Here is a 17,145-nt window from a genome sequence, read left to right on the forward strand (position 1 = left end):
GTCTAGAAGGCATCCCCTGCTCTCCCACCACCTGCTGTGCTTTGGCACCCACTCAGCTGAGGTGGTTGGGGTCTCCGTGCTGGACAGGCACCTGGGCAGCTGGAGAGGGCTGTTGGTGGCTCCTGGCTCACCCAGCTTTCCCTGTGAATGAAGGAGATCAGTACCACCTCCTTGCACTCCTGATTGGGCCAGGGCAGCTGGCTGACCCAGCCCTGTGACTGGGATATTGGGCTCCATCAAGTCTGGCTTCAGCTCTCGGTTCAATTGCTGCTACTAATGACTAAGGATAAGCCATGGTTATTTCACTGCTTGACAGAGCAGACTGGGCTTGGCTTTTCCCTAGGTGTGGTAGCTTCCTGTAACAATGGGGGCCCGGGCGCATGTGCCACTGGGCCTGGCACCATAGCAGCCCAAATCCTGGACCGTGCCACTTGTTAGCTCGTCTGAAGGGTGCTGAGCATGCCTGCACCACCCTGGGGAGCTCTGAGTTTCCAGGGCTGCCTCTGTCTCCTTTGTGTCCCAGCGAGCTGGCTGTGTGTATGCAGAGCTGGAGTTGCTATGTGAGGAGGGAGGGACTGAACTGACCCTGGCTCAGCAAAAGTTAGAGCTCAATGTTGGTTACTAAGCAAAGGAACTCACAACAGGCTGGCAGGAGCAGTGCTGGCCTTTTCCCCTCAGATCGACTGGCCGGGCAGAGGAGGGAGCCCAAGCCTGGGGCCTCAGCGCAGGCCATGCAGCAACAAGCATTGAGATGGGCTGAGAAGCAGGAAAAGCTTCACTCACTGCTGGTGGCTCTGATAAAACTTACTCAACTCTGCTGCCCTGGCAAGTGCCACTCAGGTTAAACAGCTCCAGGCTGCTGGGGCTGTGGCTAGACTCTGGCTATGGACTGGGGTCCCAGCCCTCCCAACCAGACAGAGCTGCAGGCCTCTCAGCAGTCCATTCCTGAGTGTCCCATCTGCTATAGGCCCTATGACAACATCTTCCAGAAGCCCCTGCTCCTCCCTTGCGCTCACACCTTCTGCCTGGAATGCCTGTCGAGGATCTGTATCTTCGTGAAACAAGCCCAGACCTTCCCTTGCCCTCTCTGCAGAGCACAAGTGCCCGTCCCTGATGGAGGGATCCCCAAATTCCCACCCAATATGGATGTTGTGACCCAGTTCCCTCCATGGCTGCTGCCCCTGCAGGAGGTCTGGCTAGATGGACACAGACTGTGCTGGATCAAACAGCCGTCCTTGTCCTGTCAAGTGAGTGCTGGTGAAGAAACCCCTGAGATGCTGGTTACAGTGGAGTTATTATACAACCCAGCCCCTCGGGACGTCAGTAGAAGAGATCTGATAGGTATCCACCATCCCTCCCGCTTGTCCACATGCAGGGGGCTATGCCAGCTCCTATGGGAGCGTCGCCTGGCTGTGTTCTGGATTGCTATCCTGATGCTGGTATTGATCGTTTTACCCATCATTTTTATACCTGATTCCCACATGACCAGGACTCCAGAAGGTCAGCGCCAGGTGGGGACCTTTCTGACAGCCAATGCTCCAAGCAGTCTGAGCAGGTCACAGAGCTTCTAGCAACTTGCTGTCCTCTGCTTGTGTGTAACACGGTGCACCTACTGCTTTACTTCACCTGCCCAGGAGAGCCGGAAGGGGCTCACAGGTGGGCCAATGGATAGCTTGGTGATGCGGAGCTGCTGGGGCTGGACCATAGCTTTTGCCCCAGCCTTGAGAGGCCTGGCCTCAGCTGCTGTGTTGTGCTGAAGGACTCTGCTCAGGCCCAGCTAAGGAAGGTTTCCAAGGCCAAGGACCAAATTCAGGCCTCATGTAAATCAGCCTGATTCTAATGAAGCCAGGGGAGTTGCATTTGCTTATACTGGGGCTGAGCTTGGCTCCAAACATGTTTCTGCAGTGTGATAACTGTAGCCCCTTTGCCTTGGTACATACAGATCAGCTCATCAGCTTGGGATGAGAGCAGGGGCAGAGTCCAGGGGAAGAGACACAGCCCAGGAACATTTAACATTGAGGGAGAGAATGGAGAGGTAAATACACTCGGCATGAAGTGCCCTTTACAGCAGCCAAATGCAACAGATGCAGATTGTCATTGGAGGGCATAGAGGGTGAGGCCACCCACCTGCCCAGTCCCTGAGTTTGCCCTTGCCGCATGACCAGAAGCTGCAACAAGTTGCTCCTGAAATGCCAGATGAGAGGACATGAGCATGGTGACTTTCCATGTGGGGTGGGGGAGGGAGTGGAGGTTATGCAGCAGAGGCCAACCTCTCCTCCCTCCAAAATATGCAATAACTGCTTCTATTTGACTGAGGCAACCAGTGCCAAAAGCAAGACAGAGGGGCAGATGCAGGTGGGAGCTGCTGGAAGATAGCTACAGTAGAGAGGGTAGAAGGTAGATTACATGTGCATGATTAAAATAGAGGACTGGGAATCAGGACTCCTGGGTTCTGGTTTTGGCTCTTCCATAGGCTGCCTATGTGAACTGGGGCACATCACTGCTGCTGCCTGCCTCAGTTTCTCCATTTGTAAGATGGGATAATTACACCTGCTTCCTTGTGGGATATGAAGGTTCATTAATGGTTCAATGGTACTGGTCCATTATTAGATGGAAATGGTAGAATTCTCAATGATAATACAGAAAACGCAGACGTATTCAATAAATATTTTTATTCTGTACTGGGGGGAAATGATGATGTAGGCATGTCATATGATGCTGACATTCTTTCCATTCCACTAGTATTTCTAGAGGATATTAAACAGCCACTACTACAATTAGATGGTTTTAAAATCAGCTGAGCCAGATACTGTTCATCCAACAGTTTGGGAAAAAACTGGCTGAGGAGCTCTCTGGACCATTAATGTTGATTTTTACTAAGTCTTGAAACACTGGTTTTAGAAGACTGGAGGAAAGTGAATGTTGTGCCAATATTTTAAAAGGGTAAATGGGACACCCCAGGTAATTATAAGTTTATCAGTCTGACATTGATCCCAGGCAAAAATAATGAAGCGGCTGATACAGGACTTGATTAATACAGAATTAAATGAGTGCAAATCAAGGTGGCTTTATGGAAAATAGATACCGTCACACTAAACTGATACTTTTTTTGACTGAGATTACACGTTTCGTTGCTAAAGGTAATCGTTTTGATGTAATATTCTTAGACGTCTCTAAGGCATTTGACTGGATACTGCACAACATTTTTATTAAAAAACTAGAACAATATAAAATTAGCTTTGCACACATTACATGGATTAAAAACTGGCAAAATGTAATTGTGAATGGGGAAGCATCATCAAACAGATGTGTTTCCAGTGGGGTCCCGCAGAGATCACTTCTTGGCCCTATGCTATTTAACGTTTTTATCAATGAGCTGGAACAAACCATGAAGTTATCACTGGTAAATTTTGCAGATGACACAAAAAGCGGGGGAATAATGAGGAGGATCGATCACTGATTCAGAGCACTCTGGATCACTTGGCAAACTGGGCGCAAGTGAACAATATGCGCTTTTAATATGACTAAATGTGAAGTTTCTGTGAGCTTTACATGCAGGCAGAGCCTGACTTCTTCTCACAGCCTGACTTTTGCTAACGTTGCTGTATATTAGTGGGCTTGACCTAGTGGTTTAGTTTAGCTTTAGTTCAGACCTCAGGCCTCATACTGGGCCTCTGATGCAAAGCCTCATGTCTTAGACTAGAAATAAAAGTAGACCATATGAGTGACTGTACCGCGGGAAGCAGTGTCTCTGAAAAAGATTTGGGGATTGTGGTAAATAATCAGCTGAACATGAGCTGCTGGTGTGACACTGAGGCCAAAACAGGGGAATCTTGAGTAGGACTAGAGAGGTTATTTTATTTCTGTATTTGGCACTGGTGAGACGGCTGCTGCAATATTGTGTCCTGGTGCCCACAATTCAGGAAGGATGTTGCTAGATTGGGGAGCAGCAGCTCCAGAGGGTGAAGGGAGAGGGGCAGGGAGTCTCCCCGTGCTGCCCTTGCCTGCAGGCTTCGCCCCTGCAGCTCCCATTGGCCGGGAACAAGGAACCATGGCCAATAGGAGCTATGGAGGAAGTGCCTGCAGGCAAGGGCAGCATGCAGTGCCATCTGCCCCCTCTCCCCCCCCGCCCCACTCCCCGAGCCGCTGCCAGACATGCTGGCTTCTGGAAGCGGTGTGGGGCCAGGGCGGGCAAGGAGCCTGCATTAGCCCTACTATCCTGCCACCTGGGAGCCGCCTGAGGTAAGCAACGCTTGGTTGGAGCGCGCACCCCAAACCTCTCCCACACAACCAAGGGGCGAGGTGATTCTCTATCACTAACAATATTGAACTCAAGACTGGCTGTTTTTCTAAAAGCTCTGCTCCAGGGGTTATTTTGGAGCAGGTCTCTGGCCTGAATCACACAAGGGATCAGCCCAGATGGTCACATTGGTCCCTTCTGGCCTTGGAATCTAGGAATGTCTGACGTGCTCTGAGATTCCCTGGGTTGACGGCCCCACAATGAGGCAGCAGAGTTTCAGGAGGAGGTGAGCTGTGTGGGACTCTGATTTATGTGGGATCTGTTTTCCTTTGATGCAGCCAGGGGTGGCTCTAGACATTTCGCCGCCCCAAGCCCAGCGGCATGCCGTGGGGGGCGCTCTGCCGGTCGCTGGTCCCGCGGCTCCACTGAAGCCGCGGGACCAGCGGACCCTCCGCAGGCACGCCTGCAGGAGGTCCACTGGAGCCGCGAGACCAGCGGACCTTCCACAGGCACGCCGCCGAAGGCGGCCTGCCTGCCGCCCTCCCGGCGACCAGCAGAGCGCCCCCCTGTGGCATGCCGCCCCAAGCACGCGCTTGGCGTGCTGGGGCCTGGAGCCGCCCCTGGATGCAGCGTCTCTAGCCAGTGCAGCAGCAGCTCTCCCCAGCAATGGCTTGGCTGACTGGTCCCATTGCGCACCCTCCAGAACAGGGTGGAATATTGCCTGGGGTCGAGATGGCCTGGCCGCAGCCAGGGAGGCACTGGCACCCATAGGGGTTTTGCCTCCATCCCAGCAGGAGCAGTCTTTACCCCTTTGCATAGGGAACCTGCAGCTGTGTGGGACCTTGTGGAAGAGGGAGAGGTATCAGCTTCTGCTCATGGGGCCAGACAGGACAGACTCAGAGAAGTGAGCAAACATGGTGAGGTCAAGGGTCACTGATTCTTAGGGCAGAATTTCACCTGTTCCTCTTCCCCGTCTGCACCCATGGAGAGGTCTGAGTCAGTCTGCCCTAGCATCTCTCTGTGACGCTGTATCCCATACTGCTTTATGGGAATATGACATAACTGGAATATGTTTAGTGCTGCCTGCGCCATGTGACATATCTCTGTAAAGGTTATGGTTTACTGAATCTATTCATCCTATTTGTACACATATATCATTTTGTACTTGAGGTTAAGAATATTGGCTGTATACTTGCTTGATTGGTAAGTAAGCTTTGTGAGGCATTTGGTCAGCTTCTTTAGGAAGGAATTCGAAGGTTAAGTACCTGATCAGGAAGCACTTGGGCAACAATGCATCTTGGAATGCTCCAATCCACATAAGAAGTCTTCCTGGAGACATACAAGATACCATGTGGACAATGGCTTCTGCCTGTAAAGACTGTGAGTCATGCATGGACATGTGACTTGCCCAGGTGACTCCAGAACTCCATCTTGGAGCTGAACTTTGCATAGGAGTGAGGAGGGGGTCTCCACCCACAAGTCTATTTAAGTAGACTTAAAGTCTATTTAAACCCCTGGGAGACCCCTCCATTTGGTCTTCAGCTGGCTAAAGAGGGAGCCTCTCCACCCCCCAGGATACTTGAAAGAAACTGGAACAAAGGACTGTAACTACAGGGGGTGTGAGTGATTGCTGGACCCAGGCTAAAAGGAGATTAGCCTGTAAAAGGGAGCATTCTGGAACTGGTGAGGATCTTATCTGTATTCAGTTTGATTAGACATAGATTTGCACATTTTATTTTATTTTGCTTGGTGACTTACTTTGTTCTGTCTGTTACTACTTGGAACCACTTAAATCCTACTTTCTGTATTTAATAAAATCACTTTCTACTTATTAATTAACCCAGAGTATGTGTTAATACCTGGGGGAGCAAACAACTGTGCATATCTCTCTATCAGTGTTATAGAGGGAGCACAATTTATGAGTTTACCCTGCATAAGCTTTATACAGGGTAAAACAGATTTATTTGAGTTTAGACCCCATTGGGAGTTGGGCATCTGAGAGTTAAAGACAAGCACACTTCTGTGAGCTGTTTTCAGGTAAACCTGCAGCTTTGGGGCAAGTAATTCAGACCCTGGGTCTGTGTTGGAGCAGACGGGAGTGTCTGGCTCAGCAAGACAGGGTGCTGGAGTCCTGAGCTGGCAGGGAAAGCAGGGATAGAAGTAGTTTTGGCACATTGGGTGGCAGCTCCCAAGGGGGTTTATGTGATCCAACCCATCACAGTGGCGTAGTCAAGCAGGATCTGTGCATAGATGATTGCTTTGAGATACTGGTAATGATTTAAGTGAGTTTTAAGTGTGGTGGCTGGAGAACAGACAAAGTGGTTACTGTTTTGTTATTTTCTGTTTGCTTATTTCAGGTAAGAGAAGTAGGGGCAGAAAAGGAAGGAAAATAAGTAAGAAGGAAGATCAGAAGAAGCTAAAACTGCACAGGGTGCAAATTGCCCAGAAAGGCTGAACACTGGGCACTGTGAAAGTCTCTGTTAACTAAGAATTCCCTGAGCTGAGTGCATCCTAGTTTCAGTGAACTGCAGGGGGGTGTGGCCCAGCAGAAGAAAGCAGGAAAATGACTCCCAGTGAAGCAGCTAACAAACTAGAGCTGGCTAGACTGGAAGCAAAAGAGAAAGAAAATGAACATAAAAGACTGATGGAGATGGAGGAGGCTGCCCACAAGAGAGCTATGCAGGCAGAGACAGCAAGGGTGGAGGCAGAGGCAGCTGCCCACAAGAGAGCTATACAGCCAGAAAAAGCCAGGGAAGAGGCTGCCCATGAGAGAGCTAGGGAGGCCCAGAAGATTGAACTGGCTGTAATGGAGTTGAAGAGACAAAACCCTCCACCTGCTGGCTCCACTTCCCCAAAAATCCATAAATAGGAGTGACTGAGTCCACAGTATGAGGAATGCAGCGATATTGCTGAATATTTCTTCACCTTCAAGAGACTGTGCATCCTCCATGCCATCCCTGAAGATCAAAAGATGACCACATTGATAGCAAAATTGACCGGCAGAGCTGTGGACATATTTCATAAGATGCCTATTGCTGATGCTTCAAACTATGGTAAATTTAAGGATCTGGTTTTGAAACAGTTTCAGGTTATACCTGAAATCTACAGGTTAAGGAGTCTTAAGAGGGGATCTGGATTGAGTAATGTGGCTTATGCCAATGAAATGAGAGATTTGGTAGATAAGTGGGTTTGTGGGAAAGGCATTACAAGCTTTGAAGGGATGTGTGATCTGGTTACTCAGGAACAATTCCTGAATATGTGCATGTGATCATAGAATCATAGATTTTAAGATCAGAAGGGACCATTATGATCATCTAGTCTGACCTCTTGCACAATGCAGGCCACAGAATCTCGCCCACCCACTCCTGTATCAAACCTGTGTCTGAGCCACTGAAGTCTTCAAATCATGGTTTAAAGATTTCAAGGTTCAGAGAATCTTCCAGCAAGTGACCTGTGCCCCACGTTGCAGAGGAAGGCGAAAACCCCCCAGGACTTCTGCCAATCTGCCCTGGAGGAAAATTCCTTCCCGTCCCCAAATATGGCGATCAGCTAAACCCTGAGCATGTGGGCAAGACTCACCAGCCAAACACCCAGGAAAGACTTCTCTGTAGTAACTCAGATCCCACCCCATCTAACATCCAATCACAAGCCATTGGGCATATTTGCCGCTAGTAGTCAAAGATCAATTAATTGCCAAAATTAGGCTATCCCATCATACCATCCCCTCCATAAACTTATCAAGCTTAGTCTTGAAGCCAGATATGTCTTTTGCTCCCACTACTCCCCTTGGAAGGCTGTTCCAGAACTTCACTCCTCTGATGGTTAGAAACCTTTGTCTAATTTCAAGTCTAAACTTCCTGATGTTCAGTTTATATCCATTTGTTCTTGTGTCCATATTGGTACTGAGCTGAAATAATTCCTCTCCCTCCCTGATATTTATCCCTCTGATATATTTATAGAGAGCAATCAGATCCCCCCTCAGCCTTCTTTTAGTTAGGCTAAACAAGCCAAGCTCTTTGAGTCTCCTTTCATAAGACAGGTTTTCTATTCCTCGGATCATCCTAGTAGCTCTTCTCTGAATCTGTTCCGTAAAACGGTATTTGTGGGACAAAAAGGTAAATGCAGTGAGTGAATTAGCTGGGTATGCAGACTCTTATGAGCAAGCACAAGCTGCAATCAAACATAAACCACTGGCAGAGGGGTACAGGGTTGGGGGGAAACAGAATTACCGCTTTACCCCTGGGAAGAAGGAGGCTGGGCATTTACCTCCCCATTCCCCTGTTACTTGTCCCAAATTTCCTGTACAAGCAGGGGATCCCAGAAGGTTCTTTCACTGTAATTCCCCAGGGCACCTGAGAAGCAGCTGTCCCAAATTAATGGAGAGTAAACCTCCCTTGTCCCAGGTTAGCTCGGTTGCCCTCAGCCCTGAGGCCCCCAAAGGGTACTCCTACCTCTTATCACACCAGCTTGGTGGACATGGGGCCTAGTGAAGCAGACAGGGAACACATCAAGGTTATCAAGATTGATGGTATGGAGTGTCTGGGGTGGAGGGATACAGCAGCTCAGTTCTCTCTGGTTTTACCAAGTGTGGTTCCAGATGCTAGTGTTCTGACGGGGCATACAACCCACATTAAGGGGGTGGGGTCACAGTGGTTCCCTGTGCCCCTAGCTAAGTTTCATGTGGAGTGGGAAGGTATGGAAAGTGATTTACTGGTGGGAATGCTCAAAGATATCCCTGTGGACATGTTGCTGGGAAATGATGTTTTCAGCAAAATTTGGGCTGTTAGTGTGGTAACTCGCAGCATGAAGAAAAACTGTGAGGGGCTCCTGGATGGGGAGGCTGTTCCAGCTGATGACTGTAGGTCTGATGCAGCTGAACAACTAACACATCCTGCCCCAGGGAACACGGGGGTGGGTGACTCAGCGGGAGTCCCCAAGAATGGGGCGGGGACCTTAGAACCCACAGGGGAGGTGGGGGAGGGTCCCATTGACACTACAGTGCAGGGAGGCAGGGTGCATCCAAGTAGGGGAGAGGCAGAACCAAGCCTCTGCCCTGCTAAAGACTCCCAGGGACGGGGCAGGGGAGATGCAGTCAGTGCCTTGGGACTGGGACGCAATCTCAAGGGTTGTCTGTCAGGAATTTGCAGCTAAACAAAGGGCGGACCCCTCCCTTGAGAGTATACGAGAGTGTATCTCGGAGGGAACTCCAGGAAGGGGGTGGGGAGGGGAGAAGTTTTTTGAAGAGGATGGGAAACTGTATAGGGAGGCTCCTGTAGGGAAGAAACGGGTCCCAGTCAACCCTATCAGCAGTTGGTTGTACCCAGCCAACACCGGGAGGAATTAGTGCTGGTAGCGCATGACAGTCCCTTTGCTGGTCACTTAGGGGTACAGAGGATGTCTGACAGGCCAAGGAGGAATTTCTACTGGCCAGGGATACAGAACGATGTGAGGGATTATTGTAGGACTTGTGCGGTGTGTCAGGAGAGGAAGAAACCAGGGGGGTCCCCAGAAGGCTCCGCTGGGTCCCCTACCTGTCATCCAGGAGGCATCCCAAAGAGTGGCAATGGACATAGTGGGCCCTATGCCACGCCCCACGCGGAGGGGGAACAAATATATCTTAGTGGTAGTAGACTTTGCCACTCGGTATCCTGAGGCAATCGCGCTGTCTAAAATAGAAGCTGAAACAGTGGCAAGAGCCCAGGGGCGGCTCTAGACATTTTGTCACCCCAAGCACCGGCATCATGCCGTGGGGGGCGCTCTGACGCTTGCCGCTCCCGCGGCTTCGGTGGACCTCCCGCAGGCGTACCTGCCGTGGGACCAGCAGACCCTCCACAGGCATAGAATCATAGAATCTCAGGGTTGGAAGGGACCTCAGGAGGTCATCTAGTCCAACCCCCTGCTCAAAGCAGGACCAAACCCAACTAAATCATCCCAGTCAGGGCTTTGTCAAGCCTGACCTTAAAAACCTCTAAGGAAGGAGATTCCACCACCTCCCTAGGTAACCCATTCCAGTGCTTCACCACCCTACTAGTGAAAAAGTTTTTCCTAATGTCCAACCTAAACCTCCCCCTCTGCAACTTGAGACCATTACTCCTTGTTCTGTCATCTTCTACCACTGAGAACAGTCTAGATCCATCCTCTTTGGAACCCCCTTTCAGGTAGTTGAAAGCAGCTATCAAATCCCCCTCATTCTTCTCTTCTGCAGGCTAAACAATCTCAGTTCCCTCAGCCTCTCCTCATAAGTCATGTGCTCCAGCCCCCTAATCATTTTTGTTGCCCTCCGCTGGACTCTCTCCAATTTATCCACATCCTTCTTGTAGTGTGGGGCCCAAAACTGGACACAGTACTCCAAATGAGGCCTCACCAGTGCTGAATAGAGGGGAATGATCACATCCTTCGATCTGCTGGAAATGCCCCTACTTATACAACCCAAAATGCCATTAGCCTTCTTGGCAACAAGGGCACACTGTTGACTCATATTCAGCTTTTTGTCCACCGTAACCCCTAGGTCCTTTTCTGCAGAACTGCTGCCCAGGAAAAGTTATTTACTTATTCCCATAATACAAGAACTAGGGGTCACCAAATGAAATTAATAGGCAGTAGGTTTAAAACAAATAAAAGGAAGTTCTTCTTCACGCAGCGCACAGTCAACTTGTAGAACTCCTTACCTGAGGAGGTTGTGAAGGCTAGGACTATAACAATGTTTAAAAGGGGACTGGATAAATTCATGGTGGCTAAGTCCATAAATGGCTATTAGCCAGAATGGGTAAGAATGGTGTCCCTAGCCTCTGTTCGTCAGAGGATGGAGATGGATGGCAGGAGAGAGATCACTTGATCATTGCCTGTTAGATTCACTCGCTCTGGGGCACCTGGCATTGGCCACTGTCGGTAGACAGATACTGGGCTAGATGGACCTTTGGTCTGACCCAGTACGGCCTTTCTTATGTTCTTATGTTATGTTACAGTCTTTATAGGCAGAAGCCATTGTCCACATGGTATCTTGTATGTCTCCAGGAAGACTTCTTATCTGGATTGGAGCATTCCAAGATGCATTGGTCCCTGAGTGCTTCTTGATCGGGTACTTAGCCTTCGAATTCCTTCCTAAAGAAGCTGACCAAATGCCTCATAAAGCTTACTTAGAAATCAAGCAAGTATACAGCCAATGTTCTTTACCTCAAGTACAAAATGATATATGTGTACAAATAGGATGAATAGATTCAGTAAACCATAATCTTTACAGAGATATGTCACATGGTACAGGTAGGCTGATGATGATGATTGTTGTTTGTTATTTGTATTATCATAGTGCCAGGAGGTACAGGCAGGTGATCGCCCTTAGAAAGGCAGCCGTTGTCACCAGGATCTGTCCTATGGCTGCCAAGATACAGCTCTGATTCGAAGTAGAGGGAGTAGACTGGTTAATTACCAGGGCTGCATGGGCTGAGTGGCATGTGGGAGAGTAGCTGGGTAATATGGACCCCAGAGACTAGCAGCCAGGGCACGTGGGGCACTGAACAGCCGGTGGGACTGCTTTGGAACTAGTGACCGGGGTGGAGGAGCTTGTGGCTGCAGGTCCCTGCTGGGAGGCTCAGGGAGAGGCACGTCCATGGATTGCAAGGTCTCACCCTGGCTCCTCAGCATGGATTGCACCACTGCCTGTGTGCTGCGGGAGCACAGACTCCAAGGCTGGCTGGCCTTTGTGTGAAGTGGGGGCTGTTGACAGGGCCTGTGTGGGCCCAGTGCCAAACATATTTATGGGCCCTATGAAGGGGTGAATGCACCCTGCACTGGATGGGGAAGGGTTAACTCCTCACTTTGTGTAGCGGAAGCCATGCTCTCCCCCCCCCGCACGTCCCTACTGGGCATGCTCCAGGTGTAGCAGCAGTATAAGAGGGAACAGTCTGGCTCAGTTTGGGATGACTGCTGGAGAGGGAGGGTACTCCTTGCTGGCTCCTGCCCGGGAACCACTGGAGCCCTGGAGCAAGGAAGCCAGAGGCACTGAGACCCACACAAATGCCCAGCTCGCGGTGGACACCCCAGGGAGGTCCAAGCTACAGGGAGTTGCACCAGCCAAAGAACCAGAGACCCTAAAGACGCACAGATCACAGACTGGAGTGACAACGTAGGAAGTAGCCCAGGGGGACAAGCCATTGTCCCAAGGCCGGTCAGCGTATTGTGGATGGATTCCCACTGACCCAGTTGTGGACTCACTCGCCACTGCAAAGGCCCTGGGCTGGGATCCAGTGGAGCAGTAAGGGCCTGGGTCCCCCTACCTGGCTGCCACCCCCCACCAACTCTCCCCGGGTGGTTGCCCACACTCCCCGCACCAAGTGGCTGCTTGACCACACAGCCTCGCCCAGAGGATGACTTTATTGACCCTGGCCGCCAGGCCTTACAGCTGGGCCTGGAGAGGTATCTCCATTGATTTGGGCTGCTAGACCTGGCTTCCGGCGAACCCAGTGGATCATTAATGACTGTGGCTGCTAGGCCTTACTGCCCTGTAGACCCAGGGTATCTCTACTGACTTTGGTCATCAGGCCTTATTGCCTTGCAAACCCCAGGGTACTCCTATGGACTGTGGCCGCTAGGCTTTGCTGCCCAGCAGAGAAGGGCTATCCTCTGGACATGGGTCACGTGATGTTATTGCCCTGTGGTGCAACATGATTCCATAGACTCTGGCCAGTGGGCCTTAAAGCCCTGCGGACCAGGGCATCTTTGTGGACTCCTGCCCTTGGGTCTCAGGGCCTGGAGACCGAGGGCAGATTGAAGGATGGGGTGAACTCACCCCGTACTGGACAAGGTCTCCCCCACCCTGTCACAGCCCCCATGGAGGGAATGGAGCATGGCATGGGGATGTCAATCCCCCAGAGTGAGGGGCCAGCCAGCAGCAATGGGGCATGGCATGGCAGGGATGGCCCCATTCCCCTCAGCCCAGTGCTAGGGCACTATTTACAAATTGGCAGTTTCCAGATGCACAGTGGCCTGCCTGGCCCTGCGCTGTCAGCATGCCCCTTCCCCTTGGGGGTGGGCCCATGCCACGCCACACAGCTCCCCCGCCCAAACCGCAACCCCCCGCAAATTCCCTATGGCCAGAGACCCTCCAGACCTCCTATGCCCAGCGCCCCCCACCAAATGCACAGGACTCTGCATCCCACCCTTGCCCAGCACCTCCCTGCCCACAACCCCACCACAACTGCCCAACACCCCCACAGAATCTCCACTCCCTAGTGCCCCAACACACACAGATCTTTCCTGCCACCTCACAGCCCAGAACTCCCCACCCCCCGCCTGCTGGGAGACAACTGTGTCTGCCAAGGCTGAGCCAGCAACGCAGCCAGAGCTGGCTGGGAATCACTCTGACTCCTCAGGAATGGCATGATCAGCCAGCCCAGGGCCTGCCCGCACCAGGCACTCTCAAGGCACTTGCCTGGAGGAGCCAGACAAGTCCCCCACACTGTCACCCTGCCACCCCACCTGGCTGAGACTGGTCAGGCTTCTGCACCAGTCCCAGACAGCTCAGCTCCGAGGGGCCCGGTGGGGCCTGACAGGTGGTAGGATGTAGAGACTGCCTGGAGCTAGAGGTGCACTGGAGTCCAGCCAGGAGGGAGAGGAGAGTGGAGGGGGGGGTGAGGTTAGGGGGCCGAGAGGAGCCTTCAGCCTGAGGAACAAGTGATGGGCAGCAGGGAGCCAGCGGGGTCTGAGAACGCAGTGCAAGCGGAGCAGGCTGAGGCCCCTTCTGAGCATGGGTGGGAGCTTTACACAACTCACCACCACAAAACACCTGTGCACTTGGATTTTTATTGGCTTCTGCACAGTAATATTCAATGCAGTGATGGAACAAACAAGGAATCTATAAAGCATCTTCCATTTGTATTTGCTCTGTAAAAAGTGCCAGCCAATCCGCTAAGTAGCTTACAGTAACACACATCACTCCTTTCAGGTGAGACCCGAGGTGAAAGTAAGCCGGTATGGTCCGGTACGGCGTACCAGCAAGAGCCAGTATGCCGTGCCGGACCACACTGGCTTCTGCAGCGGGGATTTAAGGGGCTCTGCGCTGCCCGTGGCTGCGGGCAGCCCAGAGCCCTTTGAATCCCACCCGCGGCTCTGGCGGCTGGGCTGGGGCGGGATTTAAAGGACTCAGAGCTCCCCGTGGCTGCGGGCAGCCCAGAGCCCTTTGAATCCCGCCCGTGGCTCTGGCGGCTGGGCTGGGGCGGGATTTAAAGGACTCAGAGCTCCCCGTGGCTGCGGGCAGCCCAGAGCCCTTTAAATCTCGTCTGCGGCTCCGGCGGCTGGGCTGGGGCGGGATTTAAAGGACTCAGAGCTCCCCACCGCTGCAGGCAGCCCAGAGCCCTTTGAATCCCACCCACGGCTCTGGTGGCCGGGCTGGGGCGGGATTTAAAAGGCTCAGGGCTCTCCGTAGTGGCAGGAGCTCTGGGCCCTTTAAATCCCGGCCCCAGCCTGGCAAAGCTCGGGGTTCCCTGCGGCGGCCAGAGCCCCGGGCCCTTTAATTTGCCCTTGAGCCCCAGGGGGTTCCCAGCCACCTCTTCAGCTGGGAGCCCCTGGTTGATTTAAAGGCCCTGGGGCTCCCAGCCACAGCCAGTGCCCCAGGGCCTTTAAATCTTGAGAGGCCACGCCTCTTCTGCTTGAGGCCCCGCCTCTTCTGCTGGAGGCCACACCTCTTCCAGATGAGGCTACACCCCCCTCAGGACTCCAGCAGTACCAGTAAGTCCTGTAAGTTACTTTCACCCCTGGGTGAGACTAACAGGTAACACAGGGGATGCTACACTCCCTGCTACAGTAACATTTTTTAGCTTAACAAGAATTGCCACCAGCACAGACACTTAGACTTTACTTTAAAAGAATGTACAAAAAGTAAGAAAAAGCATAGTACAGTAGTTCCTTGTCCTTTACAAACCAGTGTTCGCACAGACTGTAGTAGCACGTCTGAAAGAGCACAAAGAGGCCATTTCCATTTTGTGCAGATCCTACAGAAGTGACACACAAAAGTGAGGACATGTATCTTACACCTGAGTCAAAAACACATGATTGTTCAGAGCATGGGGGTGGAGGCTAGGCAAACACATCCCTGGATGACAGATACACTCCTACTCTCTGCGACAGGCTCACAGAGAGCATAATTCAACGAAGGGGCACATACCAAAACTAAGGATACAATAAAACTGAGCTCAAGAGGCACCGAGCACCAGCAGCTCGTCTGAGGTTAGTGTCACACTCAGGATCGGGTGCATAAGAACACATCGTCTGATCCTGCCAGCTCGCTCAAAGTGCACATCTTTGCTGGATGCTGGTGCAGGAAGAGCTAAAGCAATGGGAAAGGGCTGAATTTCAGCAAAACAACATTGTGGGCTAATGCATGAAGGAGATGGGGAGCTCACTGAGCTAAAACACGGGGCGGGGATGGGGGGAAGCCATGGAAAAGGAAGGAATTAGTGCCCAGCACAATGCTGTTGCCAAGGCCTCACATACAGTGGTGCAGGAACACTTCAAATAGTGGGGGTGCTGAAAGCCCAGCCCCCTTACCCATCTGCTCCTGACCTGGCAGCCCAGACCCGGGAGGAGAGGTGTAGGGGGGCAGCAGTGGAGCACCCCCTGCACTCCTAGTTCCCGCACCTATGCTCACACAGTAGGAGTCAGAGGAAGACGGAGAGAAAAAGGGTGGGGGTGTCAGGGAAGGGGGATTATGGAACAAGGAGCAGCAACATGGTGGGTGAAAGGGCAAGAGGTAGACTAAGGAGAAGGGTGTAGGAGAAAAACAGAGTTCTCACTCTCAGGTTGGGTGCAGCAAGTCAGATACTTTATTTTCTTCAGCACTTGCATGGAGGGAGAGAACAAAACAGATCTCTTTCCAGGTAAACAATTATAGCAAGCATTTATACCTTTTGTTACATACAATAATGGGCAACAGCTGTATTTTTGTTTATACATATGTCATCCTGATAACATATTTTCCTCCACAATTTAGACTATAGTCTACATGCCATACTTATCTAACACAAGGTCACAACAGCTTCTCATACAGTTCTTTCCCACTCGCCTCACAGAATCCTCACTTCTACAAATCTCGCATTATTAAGGTTACAGCTAGCCTGACTCTTGCTTACATAAGGACTGTTTGAATCTAAAATCCCCTTCAAATCCCTGTCAGTTCTTTCTCTACTTCCACAAGGGATTATGTCAGGGCAGTTCTCTAGCCTGTGCTATGCAGGTCAGAGCAGATGATCAGAGTGGTCTAAGGCCATTCAGTGAATCAGTGACAGCAGGGGACAGGCAACTCGCTCATCAAGGACCCAGTTTGGCAAAGTGCTGAGACCCCTCAACAGCCCCTTGCAAGCAGGGCTGTCCCTAGCCATTTGGGTCTAGTAGGCAGGAGCTGTGGGGGCCCCACAGGCCCAGAGTAGTCCTGTGGGTTAGTGGTGGGCTGAGAGGAGCCCGCTCCGCTTCCCTCGTCCCAACCGCAGCCATGTGGCTGGGGGGGGGGGAAGGCTTGGGGGAAGGGACTCCCCTCCACTCACCAGCGGCAGCAGGAAGCAGAGCAGCCCAGCCCCAGCCCGCTCTACTCTGCCAGCTCCCAGCCATGGTGCTCCGCTTCCCGCTCCCGGTGAGAGCTGGGGACGGTCCTTTCCCCAACCCGAGTGACATGGCTGGGGCTGGGGCAAGGAAAGCGGAACCGGCTGGGGCCTTGTCACTCCACTTCCCTGGACTTTAAAGCCTGGATGGTCAGTTTCCAGCCCCAGCAACCATGACATGGCCTGAAATGGGCCATGTGTCCTGTGCACTGTCTGGCCCCAGTGAGGGGCACAGTTTGACATAAATCAGAGATGGGTTTTAAAAGACCCTTTGATGGGCTGTAAGTGAAAAGCTGTCAAATTGCTACAGAAAGAGCT

General features: G+C 51.8%; 1 protein-coding gene across 1 annotated transcript; it reads left to right on the plus strand.

The window, feature by feature from the left end:
- The first annotated feature begins 884 nt into the window (after window positions 1-884).
- LOC123352655 (RING finger protein 223-like) lies at window positions 885-1,571 on the plus strand. The gene has a single exon (XM_044993090.1). The coding sequence runs from the start codon at window positions 885-887 to the stop codon at window positions 1,569-1,571; it is 687 nt and encodes a 228-aa protein (XP_044849025.1).
- Window positions 1,572-17,145: the final 15,574 nt, after the last annotated feature.

The sequence above is a fragment of the Mauremys mutica genome, chromosome 18 (genome assembly GCF_020497125.1).
Source record: "Mauremys mutica isolate MM-2020 ecotype Southern chromosome 18, ASM2049712v1, whole genome shotgun sequence".
NCBI lineage: Eukaryota > Metazoa > Chordata > Testudines > Geoemydidae > Mauremys > Mauremys mutica.